This window comes from Atractosteus spatula, chromosome 1, assembly GCF_055471065.1.
Source record: "Atractosteus spatula isolate fAtrSpa1 chromosome 1, fAtrSpa1.hap1, whole genome shotgun sequence".
In the NCBI taxonomy this organism is placed as follows: Eukaryota; Metazoa; Chordata; class Actinopteri; order Semionotiformes; family Lepisosteidae; genus Atractosteus; species Atractosteus spatula.
In genome coordinates, this window is record NC_142706.1 from 3,289,380 (window position 1) to 3,309,672 (window position 20,293).

A 20,293-nucleotide genomic window follows, 5' to 3' on the forward strand; every position below is an offset into this window, starting at 1 on the left:
GAGGCTGTTGCTGGAGCGAGGGCTGCACTGATCAATTGCTCTGCCACAGGCCGGGAGGCGCACACGGGACCCACGCAGAAAATGCCACAGAACGTGGTTCTAGAGGGTCCAGCCCCGTGGGGATTCAGACTGACAGGCGGAAAGGACTTCAATCAGCCTTTAACTATTTCAAGGGTGAGTCCCTTTAAATCCGTGAATCACAGGGTTCTTGATTAAGGGCTCTTTAGACAGTGAATACGAATGTGTTGCATATGTGTCTTTTTCTGTTTTCTGATCTTGCTGGTCCTTTTGTAAGTAGAGAAAATTGACTAATAACACGATAAACTGTCACCCAGGATCTTCAATTACGGAAAAGGTTCCAGAACTGATTAACGACTTAAAATGCATTAATACAGGAGAGGCTGTCAGATAAGAGCAATATCCACAGTTCCAGGTTCTGCCGGTATGCATACAGTACATACTCTTAACAAGTTTGAAAAAGTGTGCTAGTTTGTTGCAAAAATGTCTCAACCAGCAGAAAGACAACGATGCAACAGCAGAAACTGATAAAACATTGTCGTGCATTCCCATTTCACCTTTTATATTCTACAGCTCCAAGCTCCCTTTTGAGATTTTGTGCAATGCCTTGACAGTAGCAAGAGTTGCAATTTCTCTTATTTCTTGAATATAATATCTGCAAACTGGGGTCACCATGCAGCTTTGTGAATTGGTGATGTGGCTGTCTACTGTCATCCTTAGCAAACTGAGATTTTAAGCTACATTTTGGCTAAATTATTTGATTAACTTCAAATATTGTTTTAATTGATTTCCGAGGACAAAGGAAACTGAATACAGATTGAAATCAATTACATACTGGAAGGATTAGCTCCAGTAAATAAGCTGTAAGATAATGCAGGATAAGTACAGGGATGTAGTACATTCAGTAAACTGACAAAAATGTATCATCAAAGTAAGACCAATAATTGCAATCTTCTTTTGGAAGGTCTTACTCAGATCTCTTGGTCTGCCTTAGATAACAAACTGGTCTAGGTATTTATATATTAAGTTTTTACTGAACAGCAGTTAATAAACAAGAATGTTTTGAAACAAAAGTGTGCGCCTTGATTAAATGTAAATGTGTATATTGCCACTGATATGATATACTCTGATAAGAAATACACTGCCCTTCCCGAAATATCAGAGATTGGTGAGTTCTGTAGGAAAGAAAACTTCATTCCAGAATATGGTACATCCCAAAATTCCCACAGTCTGATAAGCAGTAGCAAACCAGACCTTTACATCAGCGTGCTGTGCTATGTTCATGTAAGGTACTTCCAAAGAAACTCAGATGATGGTGTCAATTCCTCTGATGTACCTCTGAAGGAAAAAGCAGACTGCCTAACGTATCTATCCAGGCAGCACTAGGGTTAAGAGGCAATATCTGATGGATAAAGACACCTTTGCAGAGTCCAATTCAGGCAGAAAGACGCTCCTGATCTACTGTATAGATTTCATGCAGATCTCCATTAACTGTCACTGTATCTCCACAGGCACCTGAATCTTTAGTGGAATCGATGCATTTTACCTGTTGCATACCTGCATACCCAATACCTGTTGCATTTCTGGTCGCTACGCGAGCCACTGTCTGGGTAGAAAGGTGTAAATGAGTATATCGAATCCTCACTCAAACATAGAGCAGAGTGCAAGAAAATGTGTAGATCGGGAATAGATAAAACTCCTAGCGTTAGATAGTAAGAAAATGAAAACTAATGATTAAGAATATACGTTAAGTCACTCATAGATTTAAACTTGTGGGTAAGGACGTGAGTTTGGCTAGGTGTGTTTTTTTTTTAATGCTAGCAGAGCACAGCCCGACTGTATCTTTTCTTAGTAGATATTGAGACACTCGGTGAAACTGGTCTTCAGAATCATGCTTGAAATATCGCCTTTACGACAGGTCAGCCAGGAGCACTAACGAAAATAGAAAAGCCACATCGCACGATGAACGGCTTTTTATACCGCCCTCCTCCCTTCAAAATCACACCAGCCCAAAAGTTTACAAAGTGAAAAAAGACGTCAACAATGCACGCCTGCGGGGCGCGATAAATGCAGCAAATGGGTTGTGAATCATTCTCGTTTCCTCTGCCATTTTACAGTTAGCTGCATTCATAAGATTTTCATAAACAGGAAAGACGGCGTCTTTCTATAAAAGGCACTTAAAACACGTAAAAGGTAGATTAAAAGTCGCACTGACTGCAGAAGGGCCTGTATTAATAGAGCACACGCGGTGAATCTACTTTTCTTATGCTCAGCGATTTCGGTGACCGTGCAATCCAACAATTAATACGCGAGGGCTAATCCTGTTCTCGAACTGGCTATATATAGGCATTTTGTTAAGACCCTTGCCGAAAAAGCTCCATGCTCTCACAGGGGCGTAATGCGTGATGTTTGCTCCGGCGGGTGAAATGAAACACTGCAGGAGTCACCGCACCTGTTTTCAGAGCAGATGTCGGTCCCCCTAGCCGCTCTCGTTAGGCAGCCCAAAGGCCGTCAGGCAACACTAAACAAGCTGCTGGACTCAGTGTTGAGCCAAACACTAATCAGGCTGTCCCCTGTAGTAATGAGGTCGCAGTGCCTTCCTGCAAGGCCAGCGACAGAAATGGGTTCTGAGGGGAAATTAACGAAGACAGACCAGCTTGTGTCTAACAATTTTATCCAACTTTTCAGTCATTTGGGGGGAACATCCTCCTTCGGCAGGATCTTTAAGAGAATCTTCCCTTAAAAAAACGAATCAGAAAATAATACACTAAGCGAGTCTTCCATATTTTTTTCACGCTAGATTTAATTCATCGGTCCGCGCAGTGAGTTTTCTTCTGTTACTTTTTTCCCCATCGTGTCCTTGTTTGGTAGGACCGTCCAGAGGACTGTAAGCCCCACTTTTTTATAGGAATCGAGACGAGGCTTCCCATAAACTACACGACTCTGCTTTCCTTCAAAATGACTTTTATTGGCTAAAAAGCCTCAGGATAAGAATCAAACTGCGGGCCGACGGTTCGAGTTTGTGGCGAGCTGCGCTTCAGGTTTGCGAGCTGCTGGCGCTGAGGCCGAGTACCACAGGACTTGTGAGAAGGGTTTGTTTTGTGTTTCAAATAGAACCGCATAAGACAAGCACTTTCCTGGCAGTAGCTCTCGTTTTTACTGCGTGACTTTAATTTTTACGCCGCCTCCCGAGCCACAGTACACGATCATTCTACGTGCAAACAAGAGACAAACAAAAGTACGGCACATACAGTACTGCACATGAAGCTCCCACTTTCATTTACTACTGGATAAGATTTATTTTTCAGTTCAAGAGCAGGAGGGCAGTACAGATGTTCAAAGCACTTTCCCCCAGTGTTCCCTTTTAACGCGCTGCTCGTTAAGAAGCTCTTACTGTACCTGCCACAGCGTCTGGACGAGCAATTGCGCCCAGTCCACGCCGCAGTATCGGCGAACTTACTGGAAGATCCCGGTTCGGTTTCAGACCGGGAGCTGCTGTCTAATGACGGATCAGGTAGCAAAGCCCCAGCTGTGCTTGATACCGCACAAAGGAAAAACCAACAGGCTTTGGCAACCAGCCCCTAAATCGTTATTGGCGTTTTGACAAGTGCCAACGGGCTCTGACCTTACACGGTGTTTCATTTTTCTGACTCAGAAATGCCCTCCGTTACAATTCACAGTACCCACTGTATCATTACTTGATACAGACATCCCAACTTTGAAAAATTGACTTCCAGGAGGGGGGGGGTTGTGGTCACAGCTATATAATTAAATAATTTGCTGATAGATACTATAATATATATGCAATACAATACACTGTAGATACCATAACTCACCAGTCCAGTTGGATCATCTCACTCTCTTTGCAAACTGTCGTTGGACAGAGATACAGAGGCTTGTTCAGCACATTTGAGCAGATTCTCAGACGGCTCAAGGTCATGTTATATAATTAGATAATTAGATCATTTGCCGATGATTTTTTCGGACCGAGGGTGTCGCCGACAGAAAAATTGGGAGCCGGGGGGGGGGGCAATTTCCGGGAGATTATGGATCACCTGTGGGAGTCGGGAGGACACGCTGATTTCTGGGAGACTTGGGATGTCAGTTGATAGACGTTGGGCACAAATGGCAACCCAGGGGGAATTGTGACCACAATGACAGAATGACACAAGAGGGACCTCCATATCAGCTCAGTGTGACGACTGTTTGTATCCATGGCGGCTCGTACTGTATGTTACTACACAGGTAGGACATACAGCGACCTCAGGTGGCGCAGTCTGCACACTCACTGTCTGTTGAAACACGCTCCCCGTTTCAATTGGGCCCATTGAGATCTATCCATCCCTCCATCCATTCTCCACGAAGAATGCTGCTTACTCCTGGCAAGGTCCGTGACGACCCTGAGCCTGCCCCAGAAGCACAGGAGACGAGAAGGACCAGCACCCAGAATGGCACCCCAGGCCTCTGCCTGGCGCGCACGCACGCTCATTCATTCTGGGTGTGCCATGAAACCCCACCAGCATGTGGTCAGGGAGAGGAGAGACCACCGGGAGTGGAGCACCTGGGGGCGAGCACGTGCAAGCTCCACTCAGACAGTGCGCCGGTCTGGAGTCGAACCCGGGACCCAGGAGCCTCATCACCGTGCTGTCCAGCCCTCTGGCGTGTGTGCCGGATCTCACTGCTTCGGGACGCAGAGTCCTCCATTTCATCGGAACAAAATCCGCCTGGATTTTATTTGTATCGATGGTTCACTGGGGTTAGGGTTAGGGTTTGGTATCAATCCAACATTCGGCTTGACTTGAATATGTCATGTGCATCATCTTGCTCATCAGCAGGGCCATACTTATGAGGGCCAATATACTGTAACTCTCTGTTACCTAATTATTCTGGTGTTTGCAAACGTTTACGTCTCAGTTGTTTTCCAAGCGAATTGGCTCCAGTACAAAGAACATAAGAGCCCACCTGAAGTCCCTACAGTATGAGTTGACCTCAAACATAAATGGCTTCTTTGTGCTTTTACAAAAACCTGCAGCGAATTAAGCGTGAGTTGTTTTCTGTACAACATTGGGGAAAATTGTTCTGAAAACCTGTACTGCCCCTCTGCTGTCTAACTATAAAATAAATCTTATCCAGTAAATGAAAGTGGGACCTTCCTGTTCAGCCTGTGCCGTAGACTGCTTGTCTCTGTTTGGACTTATAATTTTACATTTTTTTGTTGTTTAAAATTCGCAATCTGAAGATTTAGTATGCTCTCAGAAGTTTATAAAACCTTCTCTAACATGCAGTGACATGTTTACTAAACACTGTTTTTCTGTCTCATTACAGATTTCTCTGTTGACCAAAAACAACGATTAACAAAATAGTTTAAGCATCAGTTCACTGTCTGTTTGTGGCCTTAAACTTTTATTTTTTAATCTTAGAAAATACACAATCATTTAGAACTGTTCACTAACAATTACATTTTCGGTTTTTTTACATGCTCTGTCAGTTGTGTGCTTTCTGCCATAGAGACTCCCTGCAATGGGTTTTATACAGTCTGGTTGCCTCATCGTGCTGTAAACAGGAATTGTCTGGGAATAAGCCACAGCCATCTGAAGGACAGACACGATAATCCCACTCTTCCCATAGCTCCTGGAGGTGAAGAGCCGCACAGGAATAGCAGGTGAAAACAGGAACCCTTGACAGGTCTCTCAGCAGCGCCACCTGCAGGGGTTCCTTTGATAGGCAGCGAGGGCTGAGCCCGGCTGTCTGCAGACTCGGGTGTGTTGCGATGTCCCGCACAGTGAACTTGCAAAGGGATGCGATGTGATGCAGCGCTCTTTCTGACAGCTTGTTACTCCACTTCTGAAAAACCCAGCTGGTTTGTCGGTTCATGGGGCTTCATTCAGATTCTCAGTACCGTACGGAGCAATAATCTTGACACCGCATGCAATAAAGAAAAAGTTTTATTTATTATAATGCAGTAATTCAGTCCTTGCATTTGTGTAGGACTTTTGCTTCCCAAATTCTCCCAAAGTACTTTAAATATACTGTAAGAGGGAATCTCCCTCCACCACTGAGGTGCAGCAAATGCCTGGAAGAGATCCTGAGGTCGATCTGCTGTCCCTCCACACGCAGCAGATCAGATGCAGGAGTGTGGGATTGCTTCACTAGTTGAATTAAGGGTGAACATTAGTTGGGAGAGACTGTGCTTGCTCAAGGAGGAATTTCATCAGGGCACTGTTTAAACCCCTAATATTCCGAAAAAGCGTCACATGATCTTTGAAAACCAAGTAGTCAGGAGCTTGGATTCCTGTCTCAACTGGAAGGTGACACATCCTACAGCAGTGTCCCTGTTCATCATACTATGCGGATAATATGTGGTTTGGAAAGTTCTGCTCCAGGGGTAAGATCGCCCCCTGCGGGTCCACCAGCACCACTACGGGCAGCGACCTGGTTTTCCCTGTAGGTCTCCTATCCCAGTTCGTCCAGGCCCAGCCTCCCTGAGCCTCTAAAGTCTGCTGAGATCTGGCCAGAATGTGGTAATGCAAGACGGTGGAATGAACTATTCTACAATAAATGATTACTTGGGAGGTTTGGAAATATGCAGTTGCATTCGGTTCAAGTGAAAACCAACAACAACATATTCCTGAGTAATTTGGATACAGGAAAAACAAACTGTCATGTCTAACTTTCAGACACTGAGCCGAAGAAATACAATATACCTCTTGGGCAAACCGGCACAAAACTACAAAATAACATCATGTTGTGGTTCAGGCAATGATGGGCTATGTTAAAGTGTGGGATTTGTCCAGAGAAGCAAGAAAATTTCATATCGGAGCCTGTCACAAATCTGAAATAAGTTAATGGAACTGCAGTATGTAGGCTGCAGTAAATACTACATTATATTAGCAGATGCAGGGTATTTTGCTGCACAAAAGTGTTTGGTAATGTATTTTATTATTATAAATCAGTTTTAATTGTTTCTGATTTGAGCTATTCCCTTTACTGTCCTTTTTGTTATTCGTGGTTACCTATACAGTGAGAGTGGTCTTTCACCTTTTTGTTAATATCATTAATCACCCTAGTTTATAATGATTTTCCTGATCAAACTAGTTAGGTGATCAGCTGTTTATATGAAAAACAGACCGAAGAAGAGGCATAAAACCCAACTCAAAATAAAAAGCTGTTGAATCACACACAGCTGTTTTGATCTCACGATACATAAATCTGCTTTAAACCTTAAAATAAAAAGTCTCGGTGACTCAGAAGACCTAAAAGGGACGCGCTGTCATGAACAGGAGGCCCAGACTTCTCCAAAAGGTAAACTGATGAAGACGAGCAGCTGTGCAGAGAAAGAGAGGAATGCCCGGGGAGCTGTTGAAGGCAGTGTGAGACGAAGGACGAGGATGATGATGTCAGGCTCAAACTGTGGCTTTTGCAGTGTGAGGAGCTCTGTCTGAAGGCAGGATAAATGCCTCTGCGATTAGATCAACGGCCGGTCAATGAGAAACTCCCTCCCTCGTCTTGTACTGTAGTATGACACCGCACTCAGATGAATACATCCTCACTGATCTATTAATAGTTCATTTTCAACACAGAGCTACAACAACCCCTGAACAGCTATCGCTCTGACCTTCTTTCCATTAATTCCGTGTCTCTCTCTAATAATTGGCACAGTAGAAATTCTAAGACGAATTTAATTTCTTTTTGCATCAATACTGACTTGACTGAGCTGATTCCTGGTCTACAGTCATTGCGGAGTTTGTGTTCCCTATAAAATCTTGTTCTGCCAGACGATGAATAAGAGGAACCTGCATAACATGTCCAGATGACCAGAAACAAGATTCGAGAAAGTGATTCTGACCAAGGTCTGTGAGATCGTACACATTCAAAGACCGTGTGTTCATGATCTGTCAAGAGATGGATTTCCACCTTTAGAAGTCTTATAGGGTTGTTAAAGGGGGAAAGTCAACGGAATATTAATTTCTTCCTCCTGCACATCTCTGCTTTTCTGTAGATTACTCCAGGAAGCAAGGCTTCGCTAGCTAACCTCTGTCCAGGAGACATCATTCTGGCCATTGAAGGGGTTGCAGCTGAGGGTATGACTCACTGTGAGGCCCAGAATAAAATCAAGGACTCCATCAACCAGCTGAATCTGAAGATTGAGAGGTAAATATGCTTGTTTGGGCTCCCGCCACTAAGGCATTTCTGATAACAAGCAGAACGGACGAGCACAGATGGATGATACTGTTGTATCCACATCACCCAATGGAATCCTCTGGGGCTGCAGTCTGAGGAGACGTGAGGCAGCCACAGCCAGTCTGTCTGTGCTGGGGTCGGTCATACACGTCCTGATCACACTATCTAACACTGCATAAGCACGTTTATGTTGGCAAAGTGCAAGCACACTTATGCACCTGGCTGGAGGAGCGAATACAAACTCCTAAGTCTAGTCAGTGATGAGGGCAGAGTGGTGGGACATTTCCATGTGGCGTCTTCTCCAGAGACGGGCAGTCAGCTTTGAGAGCTTACTCAGTGTTTACCTGGTTGTCAAGGCCGAGCTCATCCAGCCTTTCTCAGGCTCCGCCCAGTGAGCTTGGCTGAAGGTTTGCAATTGCATTCCTGTGTCTTCATTCCTCCCCTCATGAAATCAGAAGGGGAAAATAAATGTTCCTGTTGAGGTAGGGCTCTTTAGGGCAGTTTAAGGTTGCAGCTCAGGGATTCCTTGGTCTTTTTTTATGTCTCTCTGCCAGCTTCCCTTAATTAGTAGGCCAATGACCCTGTCCCACAACAACCTCGTTCACATCTTGGGGCATTTCGCTGGGAATCAGGCTCACTGTTCTTTGTTGCAGACCGGAAACCGAACTCTGGTCTCCACAAGTCACAGAAGATGGCAAAGCGCACCGTTTTAAAGTTAATTTGGAATCTGAACAGAAGGTAAGTAGCACTACAGTACACATTGGAACTGTAAGATTTTTTTTATTATTATCATCTGCTCCTCTGGGCAGGGATATATTATTTTTCATGGAAAAAACGGTGACATAAACTTTCACCTTCGTATTGGCATTTGAATTTCGTTCAACAGAAACATCACAACTTTTTTTCCACCTGCTCTTCTAAGGCTCTTGCATTTCATAAAAACGAGACTATTGTTAATACCTTACTTGGAATATCTCTAATGTACTAAATATTGATCTCTGAGAAATGTAGAGAGGGGTTTAAGGTTCTCCTGTTCAAGTGTAACCCTAGGAATGGTCCAGGTTATCTTAGCTCCAGGGTATCTTTAGAACTTATTCTGTGAGTATAATGCAGCTCTAATCTGAGGTCCGCTGATTCATTCAAGACTAGGACCCAATAAAAATGTATATGCTGCACCTTGTCTGTGTTCAATCTAGTGTCCTGACTGTGGTAGTTTTTTTTTTCATTTTCCAAATTGTGTCATTTGTTCAGCCAGAATATAACAAAAGAATTGTGGGAAAGACCCAGAATTTAAAATTACAACCAAATCCTTTTTAAGAAAGATTCTTGCAGAGATTACTGAGTGCACACAGCTGACTTGAATGTCCGATGAACCTTAACCAGTTATGCAAGATTGTATTGTGAAGTTGACCATTTACAGTACATAAGGTTCTTATGTCAGCTGCAGATCTGTCAGTGTATGCCAGTGATAACTGGCAATTGATCATTTAAAACTAAGAAAGCTACTCTGGTATTTCCAGGAATTTAGACCGAAAAACTCCTGCAACTGTGACCCTGCAATAATTCTGTTTCTTTCTCCCAACCGGAATTGAATTGTTTGTTTCAAAACATTCATTGCTTCACAATAACTGAGTAAAATAACACTTACACTGAGTCTTTGTTTAAGAAAAGCACTGCACATTTCAGAATACATTCTTAGGTAACTGGTTGGAACTAAAACCTGGACAATTTACAGAGGCCCCAGGGTCACGTTGTCAAAGAGCCACGTACAGTACTCAAGTGCTGGGCAGTGTGAACTTATGGTTGCGTCTAACAGTGTTACATGTTCTGTGTTCCGCCCTGGTGTGTGCAATAACTTGACAAGACCAGTGCTTGACAAGAAAACTCAACATGGTACCAAGCATGTTTCCCGTCCAGTTCGTTCAGGGTTATTTTCAATAACCTCAGTGCATCAGGTATTGAGCTGTAAAATCCAGCTTGTCGTTGTGCTTAGGCTTTTGAACCCATGGTAATGTTAAATAAACACTGTGTGACCTTGCTATATGTTTTCTATAGCGTCAAGACTGAAAATCTAATTTAATTAAAATTATTTGATCCATTCCAGGTAGTTTTTTTACTCAGGAACACTATATTTGTTTGCTTGGACATGTTAACTTACATCAAGCACCGCTGCAATGACATGTCGCTCAATTAAATGCTGAAAATATTCAAAAATGCTGATAAAAGGCTTGGAAATCACAGCCCTTTCTGCTAATATCACCTATAACCCAGCCATGTTTCTAGAACGCTGCCAGAAGCTTTGACTTACATTGTTATTCATTCCATAGAATGTTTCTTGAAAAAAGAGATATTCTATAGACCTTCTATTAATCTTCTTCCATGGATAAAATCAATCTGAATTTATCATTGTCACTACCAATTGTGGGTTAAATGCACATGGAGTGACAAAAAACCTGTGGAAGGATATTTCCCCTTTACTAACTGACTAGTTATTTACTTAGTTCACGCAGGGAGCTGCGTCAGCTTGCAGTAGGCTGCAAAGGAACAAGTAAAGGTTTATTCCCCACTGAAAAGAGAAGAAAAGAAACACAACGTTTCAGCTGTGGTGCCTTCTTTGGGTCGAAACGTTGTGTTTCTTTTCTTCTCTTTTCAGTGGGGAATAAACCTTTACTGGTTCCTTTGTAGTTATTTACTTATTCCTGGACTTATTCCTGATTTAACTGGACCAGTTTAACAGCTCGCAGCTCTTCAGACGTGTCCAGTCTCCAAACCTAGAAAAGGGCTCCAATCCCCACATTCGCCCTGGACCTTGCATTTTAGATTAATAAGGGAACTTTTTATCACACAGTTCTAGTTCCCAGTGTACATAAAATACATACTCTACATTTTTAAATGTATGCAGTATTCACTGACTTATAGTCTGTTTCAATACAGATGATACAGATTTTTGGAAGACAGATAAGCGCCACAGCCTGCTCAGAGACGGTTTAGGTTTCTCACCGCACGGTAGAAACATGTGCTCCGTGTACGGCTCAGCCAGCCTGCAGTGCATGTGTACGGTTGATCACAGCATGGGGCTTTGTGTGTTTCTGTCCGCCTCCACGTGCAGGAGTATACACCCATTGGCACAGCTCACAACAGGAGAGCCCAGCCATTTGTCGCTGCCGCCAACATTGACGAGAAGAGGCAAGTGGTGAGCTCGGCCTACAACTCTCCGATAGGCCTGTACTCTGCTGGCAATATCCAGGATGCCCTGCAGGGGCAGCTGCGCGGCCTTATCCACGACAAGCCTGAGGAGGGGTGAGTCCTGTGTGTTTCCTTCGGTCTGGCTGGCATGCTTCCCATCGAGCCCTGAAGCCCAGCTCTTGAGCCTGTCATCCACTCTACTTCAGGCCTCCTTAACTGTGGAATGCAGGCCATGACAACTGTGGCCATTAACTGCCCTACTCATCACCCTAATCCTCGACCTCAGCATGTAACACAAACCTCACCTTTTTTATGTCTTGCAGGATCTTGGCTACTTCGAGCACAAGTTTAATGTCAGACCAAAGCCATTCAAACTTTCAGGCCAAAGCAGGTTACATGCATTAGACATCCCCTGCCAGCACGCAGTCTGTATTGTGTGTCTGTCAAACCATAGATTGAAGATTGATTGATTGATTGATAAAAATATGGAATGAACGATTCGCTGCTGAGCAGAAATGCAATTTAGGCACTTCTGACAATGAAAACAAAAAGGAATTCCCTGGGCCCAGTAAAATCCTGAGGATGGATAACTCCAACCCTCCTCATTTTCATTTAATAAACACCTCTGATGATTACTAGGACTTGAGCTATTGATATAGAAAAGAGGACAACTTCTTTCTTTCAGGCTTTAATTGGCTGCTAACTGACGTACTTGTTACACTTGTAGGATTCTGTAGGACTCTGGGCCTGCAGGGCTGGTTTAGATCAGTGTTTCCCAACCCTGGACCTGGTGACCCACACAAGCAAACCCTTTATTGACTTAAGAATAATAAAATGAATTTGAAATGCTTGTTCCTCGCTCTTACATATGTCAGAGTGTCAGAGTTTAACCATTGTATTTTGTCAAATCTGTGGCTAGAAACAAAATGCAAATATGCCATTGAAGCAATGTCTTAGATCAATTAAAGTTTTAATTATCTAACGAAGGAGGCTGGAATGAAAACCAGCAGGCGTGTGGGCCACTAGGACCAGGCTTGGGGATCTCTGGTGCGGACCAAATCGAATCAATCAAGTTCGATAGCTTAATTTGTGAGATTAAGAAAGAAGTGCCCTGTTCTTCATAAATGTCCTAAGCTCACGCACTGCCACAGCATGATGGCTAGCTGTAACAAAACACCAGGCTGTAAAGCATTGCTGCGGTCTACAGGCCCCTGAGGCGATTTTCAATTTCTTCTTTTTCATATTCCCTGCTTCCCTGATCGATAGTTATGGCCGTTTAGCAACAAAGTAAATAAGTCAGCTATTAGCCTGGAAAGCCTGGGTTCAATCAGAATAGATATCCCCCTAATTGTTACCGTACAATATATAATAATCAAGAAAGAGCTTGCAGATCAATTAAAATTGAAATAATGCTGTTATTATTATGATTTTGATGCAATTAGTGAAGCTCGCTTGCAGAGCTGTTTTTCATGTGCATGACGCATGCCCGCCTTCACCGCAGTGCCCCGAAGGCTCAGAAAATGTTGCCGCATGCTTAATGAAGCTTCTCTGCAAAGCCTAAAAGAAAGTATTTTAACTCTTCATCTCTGACCTCTAACTTTCCATGGTTCACCTCGTTTCGCTGTCCCTGGTCCCCGCTCCCGTCTTCTCCTTGGCTGGTGTCGCTGTCCTGTCCTGGTCATTCAATGTCACCTCCCTCGTGGCCCCACTGCGCCCCTCAGCGGTTTCAGCAAGCCCATGGCCTTGGCTCAGCTGCCCCCCCTGGTGGCTGGTAGCGCCTCCTGCAGTGCCTCACAAGCAGCACCCCCTCCTGTGAACTGCAGGGCCGGCCCGACGGGGGCTAGGGTCCCCAGCTCTCAGTATAACTCTCCGCTGCCGCTGTACTCAGATGCCACTATTCTGAGCACGCTGCAGGGAAAGACGGCGACGTTAGGCGGGCAGGCCCATCTCAGGTAATCACAGCTCTGAGAGTGCCAGGACTGTGGGCCTGCACGGTCAGTGCACGCTTGTGCAATGTTTTCAGTCTATTTCTCCTCTGTTGTATCTTCCTCCAAACAAAGAAACGGTTCAATTGACACTGGCGTCACTGGCATAAGCCTGTGGTAGTTGGTAAATGCTCTCCAGCATCAGACGCAGCACCTTTTTGTACGTCAAATTCTCACTCAGATGAAAACGCAGAAGATGTGCCAGTCTTGGGTGGCACCATCCATGGGGAATATACAACACCGGATTTAAAAAAAAACAACAAACAAGAATACATTTTTATTGAAGATACCCTTAAATAGAGACACTACGTAGGCCTCAGCTTTTGTCTGGGGCGTCTGTGCATGACACCGGGCACCGGCAGAAAATGAGTTCTGGAAAGGTGTGCAGCACTGCGCTGGCCTGGCGTCCCGCACAGGGTGCTGCGCCCGGTGCTCATCCGGGATAGACTCCGGCTCCCCCACCACCCTGTGTCGGATAACGCAGTCAGAAAGCGGCTGGAGGGATGGAAGGCGTTTTCCTGGTGATCGCAGGAGTGGCTGCTGGAAGGCTGCCCTGCAGCCACCCGCTCACGCCCGTGCTGTCCCCCGCAGCGCGCCTGCCACGTCCTCGATAGAAGACTCCCACGTGTACCGGATGCTCCAGCAGAACCAGGAGGAGCCTCATGAGCCGCGCCAGTCCGGCTCCTTCAGAGCCCTGCAGGACTACGTGCAGGACGGTGAGGACTTTCACGCGCGGTCAGGGCTGCTTTCGTTTTTTTTCCGACTGCTTCTTCCTTTTGTCCACAGAACACAGAAAGCATTCTGGTGCTGTAAAAATCCCAGACGCATACCCACAGACAGGCAGGCCCTTTCAGACTGAGCCTGTTCAGGCTGTAGTTCACTGTGTTACCAGAATGACAGCAACACGTTAGATAGAGGGTCCCAGATTTAATTGACAAATTCCTTATAGACATAGAATTACAGAGTATTAATAGAGTGTTAATAACTTAGTAATAAATGGTCCCTAGTAATGATAAATGATATATATTAACTAAATTACGACTATTGTCAGGCGTTTATAAAGTGTTATTTACAACCCCTAAAGTAAAGTAATTTAGTTTAATCTGTTCCTATTGCTTTTATTGCTGTCATTTTTGGTACGTGCCATTTTTTTTTCATTTTTTCCATTATTTCCTTTATTTGTCTTGTCCCTAAATGTCGGAACATGCTAAACCAGATATGTAGTAATCATCGGCACGAGGAGTAGACCGTTGTTCTGAGCCTATTGGAAACGGAAACAGGTTTTTTTCCATTTTCTTCCGGCCTTTTAGCGATGTTTCTGTTTCATCAGCACAGATCCAGAAAGTTGAGAGTGTAGTCACACTCGGTTTGCTCGCAGACATCCGGCTCCTCTTGAACCCTGACTGAGAGCTGCGCAGTGATTTCTGTCTCAAATCAAATCAAATCAAATCAAAGTTTATCTATCAAATGCACAACAATACAGTGTGCAGCAGTAGTTGCTGGCAATGAAATGTGTTTTCTGCGAGCTCACAAGAATCACAAAAATCACAAAATTAAGGTTACGAAGATAAGGTTAGATCATAATGGATGTAATAATGTGATGGAAGAGGTGTTAGTGGGGCCAGCAGGGGGCGCTCACCCTGCGGTCTATGTGGGTCCTAATGCCCCAGTATAGTGACGGGGACACTATACTGTAACCAGGCGCCATCCTTCGGATGAGATGTAAAACCAAGGTCCTGACTCTCTATGGTCATTAATAATCCCAGGGTGTTTCTCAAAAAGAGTAGGGGTGTAACCCCGGCGTCCTGGCCAAATTTCCCATTGGCCCTTCCCAATCATGGCCTCCTAATAATCCCCATCTCTGAACTGGCTTCATCACTCTGCTCTCCTCCCCACTGAGAGCTGGTGTGTGGTGAGCGGACTGGCGCACTATGGCTGCCGTCGCATCATCCAGGTGGGGCTGCACATTGGTGGTGGTGGAGGGGATCCCCATTACCTGTAAAAGCGCTGTATAAGTGTCAGGAATTATTATTATTATTATTATTAATAGAAACAGAACGAAAAGAGCTGCTGTCTCCCCCGGCAGCGGCGTCCCTTCTTTAACAGCCCCGCCTGTTTGTGGACTCCTCCGTCAGGCACGCGGCCCAGCGGGATCCGGAGCGTGAAGGCCCCCGTGACGAAGCCCCCCAGCTCGAGCGGGACCCTCCAGAAGCTGCCCATCTGTGACAAGTGTGGCAACGGCATCGTGTGAGTGCCCACCCTGTCCGCCCGCCACTCGGAGCCCCGGAGAGCCATCCCAGCGCCGGGCAGCGCCGGCCTCCCTTCCTTCCTTTCCGGGAAAGAAACCAGTAAAAAAAAAAAAGCAACGCGGCCCCAAATAACACCTGCTGCTCGCATCAAAAAGTTCCTTTTTTAAAAAAAAATCTCAGATTTGGCATTGGTGGGTTGAAAGAGAGATTTGGGGTTAAATCTTTGGGGGAAACGTCAGGAGAGCAGGTCATAGGCAGTGAAAACGCAGTCTCTTTTGCGTTCGTCTACGAGCTCGTTGGGCATTTGGCAATGCAGTCTCCCTCCAGGGCGAGATTCCGTCTCAAACCCATTCTTATTTTCAGAGGAGCGGGCCAGTTTCTCTTTTTCTCCGTCTGGGCCTTGACACTTACCACGCGTCGTTTATGCTGTCTGCAAAAAAACGCCAGCGAAATGGACAACGCGAGGCAAATGTTTTTGTCCGTCGGTGCCGTGACAGTAAAGATGTCTGGGGCGTGGCGTTATTTCCTCTGACAGAAACCACTCTCCTTTCCTCCTCACGCAGAGGGACGGTGGTGAAGGCCCGGGACAAGTTCCGCCACCCGGGCTGCTTCGTCTGTTCCGACTGCGACATGAATCTGAAGCAGAAGGGCTACTTCGTCGTGGAAGGTCAGCTGTACTGCGAAAATCACGCCCGGGCCCGGATGAAACCGCCAGAGGGATATGATGCTGTCACTGTTTACCCTACAGCTTAAAACAGACTCCGAACTGACTCGTCCAGTCTGACTATTGCAGTATGTCTGTTCAACAGGCCATAATCCGCACACACATAAAAACCAAACTATTAATATAGCTGAGCTGTAAAAATCTCTTTTAAAAATAAGTCCAGCTGCATGGTCGGTAGGTATCATAAGAAGGGATTCAGGCCGATAGGTTTTTAATCCTTTTGAAATGCACATAGGTTAACATTGAGTCAGGCTGGAAGGTCGCAATCTTCATACCTTATTCAGTAGACTGACAAAAGTCGGAGGAAATCAACATTTGTTTCCCTTAAGTGTCAGAACTGAGAATGAATCTTACATGCAGTGGCCAGTCTGTCAGATACTGTATATTGTATAAGGTTACATTCAGCTACAACAGGAAAGGCTGTTTTACAGTAAGCAATTTTATTAGCATATGTATTTGCATGTGCTTAGATTGAGTTATCCAAACCCAGTACTGAAATGCGATTTCTCTTCTCTATCATGAAACACTGCCTCTTGTTTTGTTTTTTCCAGTAACTGAAGTAGGTATGATTTGTTTTTCTTTGTTTATCCAGAACACAAATCACTTCTGCAAACAGCTTTAATGAGTAAAAGGTATATACAGTCTTTAGAAATAGTGTAATGCAAGAGTTTTGATGTTGGGAATGGCAGAAGCATGAAAAAACATACAGAATTCAAATGTTTAATGAAACGTGCTGGTTTTCCTTATCTCTAGGTGCTCTGGATGCTGGTTGTATGGGCAGGTACTTCAACACATGTAGCTTCAGAGAAATTTAGTTTTGCTTCTTGCCAACATGTGAAAAAAAAAAGCAAATAGGCAAATAATCTGCTGGATTATTATGGCATCTACTTACATATTTTAAAGTTGCATTTTGCACATTTAGTCTCATGGAGAATGTATTTCATTTAAATGAATTTCAGCTGTTGCTTCCCTTCAACAAAGCGATTCAGACTCTGTCGGTTTAATCCTTTGTTTTCAGCACAATAGCAATTAAAAAAGCAGTGATGAAAAGGTGATGGCTTGTCTTTCTCTGAAGAGCATTGCATATCCAAAACATCTGATATACAAATAGCCGCGCAGACCACAGAGTTGTGTTGTCCGATCATAAGGCAGGATCTGTGTCACATTAGAGAGTTCCTGTCTTGAAAACAGACGTGATTTTATTATGAGTCACAGCCACATGAAGCAGCGTCAGGGCTAAATATTATCAGGATTCTGAACATCAGTTTGTGAAAAAGCGTAATATATAGTGCTTAGTATACTCCCTGTGTTCTATTTAAGATGCGCCCATCCACGATGTATCCTGCCCAGTGATTTTGTTTGGCAATAAGTGTTACTGAAAATGAATGGATGTTCCCATTTAAAAATGGACACCGAGCTGTCACATCAACACTGAGACAAAATAGGACACAGAGAGATGTAGCAGGAGCACATAAAGAGGTCAACATTAATTCCTGCTTAAAGGGCTGTTTACATATCGAACTGGAAAAGATTTAAAACCACATTTTATATATACTGTACATATGAATCAAAGGAAACATTTATCGTTCGGCTGCAAGACTATTGAACGTATAAACACTTGAGATGATGGTTTTCCAATAACTTTGTGTACAGTGGAAGTGGGAGTGAGATGAATTCTGCTTTACCTTGATGTTTAGTCCTGTGCTGATGCTGTGAAAGTCTTCCGCAACCAATACGTTAAAGAACCTGGCAGTCACTGCAAACCAACCAAGTGCATAGTCACACCAATGCTCACACAACCTCAGTGTTTAATAGGCCATATCCTCTGTGTTCGTAGGAATCAGGTCCATTCACGACCAACATCACAATAATGCCTTGAGAGCCGTCAGAGATATTCATATGCTGTTCTTGTAGTGGTCACTCAGAATGAATGGAAATTTTAAATCCACAATTTGAACGTGTATTATTATACAGTACCATTACACATCATCCCTTCATAGGCAATATACTGTGCTGTATGTCAAAAAACATTATGACACCTCTGCGTTGTGGAGGTATGAAACTAGCTGCTACTGAAGACCCCCATCTCAGGTCAATGGGGGCACACCGGAGCACACTATCACTGATGGGGCCCCAGAGATCTAGGATAGCCTCTAACTTTATTAACACATCAGCTCTCTGGTGCATTAGCTGTGGGCTACTGAAGGCACTCTCACCCAGACTGAGGCGCCTTCCAGCCGAACGAAGCCAGAGAGCGCACTTACTCAGTGAATGACACTGATTACAAGAAGTGTCCTTTCAGCTGAGGCTTTGGCCTGGCCACTACACCCCCGCATTCCCATCCAGTCTGCACAGTCGATACCGTTCCCGCAGGCCAGGGGTTCCCCGTCCCGGACAGGGGGGACCCCTAAATGTGCTGGTTCGTGTTCCAGCTGAGCTCTGAGTCACCGGAGTTTATCATGAGGAGGGACAGCAGCCAAGTTCACTTTCACCTCAGCTGCCCTAACTTGTAATTATTCCTGAAGGCGTTTCCCAAATTAAAAAAGGCCTTCAATCCCTTTTGCCCCTTGAGCCCCTTCCTCTCCCCCTCTTCACCTCACTATCTGCCCCTTGGTCAGTTCTCACTCTGCTTGGGGGTCTCAGCCTCCTTGTCCTGGGGCCAGAGTTAGGGGGGGAACCTTTAATTAATCTGCTGGCTTGTTTGGACTGTTTAACACCTGCTTTAGCGCTGAGTCTTTGGTTTCAAAAAGACTGGAATCAAGTGCATTGCTTTCAACAACCTCAGCATACGGAAATGAGCATGAAGAAGGCTCCACAGCCGAAACGTTGTGTCTCTTTTCCTTTCAGCAGGGAATAAACATGCACCTGTTCCTACACAGACAGTTATGCAATTTCTCCCCAACAGCTCTCAAGAAGTGACCAATCGACAGACATAGGTGGGGAAGACAATGTGTCAAGCATTGTCACAATAAGCATTTCTGTTTTTTCTGAAGATGTGCAGTTGGTTAATGTATGAAGTGAGTTCTGAAACTCACAAGGGCTCTACCAATTTCAAATACCAATCTACTTTTTAAAAGCTGAAAGCAAGTTTAAAAAATAGTGTTTGGTATATTATACTATCCCTGAGCTGACTGGAGTGTTTAGAAAATGGCTGGATGGAAAGATATTCTACAATATCAACGCGTTGGCCTATTGGAAGGTCATACTGGAAAACAGAAGGAATCTGTATGACTTGGTCTTGGGCTCAGATTGGACACCTTCCCAATGAATGTCAAAGAATTAAGGGATTACAAAACCGGAAAAACATATGGTTGTTTTTGGCAGTAAATCTTCTTTGAAGGGACTGTTCTCCTATGGGTATTTGCATGAGTCTCAGAGCTACATGAAGTGCTCTAAGGAGTGTTGCAGTCGTGTGGGGTTTTTCACTGAAGGCAGCGCTAGATTAGAAAAAAAGCTTAACATGGAGAAAGGAAAACACGCACATCCTAATATCAGATGGGAAACCCAGGAGACAAGCCCTCAGTTCTGATTAATACCCTGTGGGCATCCCTTTGGCCTCATAAATGGTGTAGTGTTACAGTATCCATAGGAAAATATTATCCTTAAGCTTAAATCCTTCCTTGTCACCAGTGACCTGGGTCACTCTCATTTTCAACCGCTGCCAGGCTTATTCCTCTATCCGAAAACCATCCCAAAGATCAAGTGTCAGGTGTATTCCATAATTTCACAGTGAATTAACCTCTGGGGCATGTGTAATTCTATTTGGACAAGGTTGCCTTGGTGACATGCAGTGATGACTAAACGCTGGTGTGAAAACTCTCACAAGGATGTATGAGGATATTTCCTGGCCTGCTCATTCTGCACAGCCTGCAATATGAATGAAGACGTACTGTTTTTTCTCCCATAACCACTGTTAAATCTACTTAAAATTCATAAAACACACTTTATCC

The 20,293-nt window shown here is 44.4% G+C and overlaps 1 protein-coding gene across 3 annotated transcripts; it reads left to right on the forward strand.

Annotated features, from left to right (window-relative positions):
• Positions 1-17,393, forward strand: LOC148840406 (PDZ and LIM domain protein 3-like). Of its 3 annotated transcripts, none has more exons than XM_088925280.1 (8): positions 1-174; positions 8,018-8,169; positions 8,853-8,937; positions 11,309-11,499; positions 13,107-13,337; positions 13,962-14,086; positions 15,506-15,617; positions 16,183-17,393. In XM_088925280.1, exons 1-8 carry the CDS (start codon positions 82-84, stop codon positions 16,370-16,372), a joined length of 1,179 nt encoding a protein of 392 aa, XP_088781406.1. In that variant the 5' UTR covers positions 1-81; the 3' UTR covers positions 16,373-17,393. The 3 variants fall into 3 exon arrangements, with proteins under 3 accessions (XP_088781406.1, XP_088781332.1, XP_088781257.1); XM_088925131.1 differs by lacking the exon at positions 11,309-11,499 and adding an exon at positions 11,709-11,776 and having other exon boundaries at positions 4-174; XM_088925206.1 differs by lacking the exon at positions 13,107-13,337.
• The last annotated feature ends 2,900 nt before the right edge of the window (positions 17,394-20,293 follow it).

Bases quoted from the DNA above. Each gene is read 5' to 3' on its own strand.
- LOC148840406 (XM_088925280.1), top strand. From the start codon at position 82: ATGCCACAGAACGTGGTTCTAGAGGGTCCAGCCCCGTGGGGATTCAGA. The intron at 11,500-13,106 runs GTGAGTCCTGTG...TGCGCCCCTCAG, and splicing joins CACGACAAGCCTGAGGAGGG to CGGTTTCAGCAAGCCCATGG. The intron at 15,618-16,182 runs GTGAGTGCCCAC...CTCCTCACGCAG, and splicing joins AAGTGTGGCAACGGCATCGT to AGGGACGGTGGTGAAGGCCC.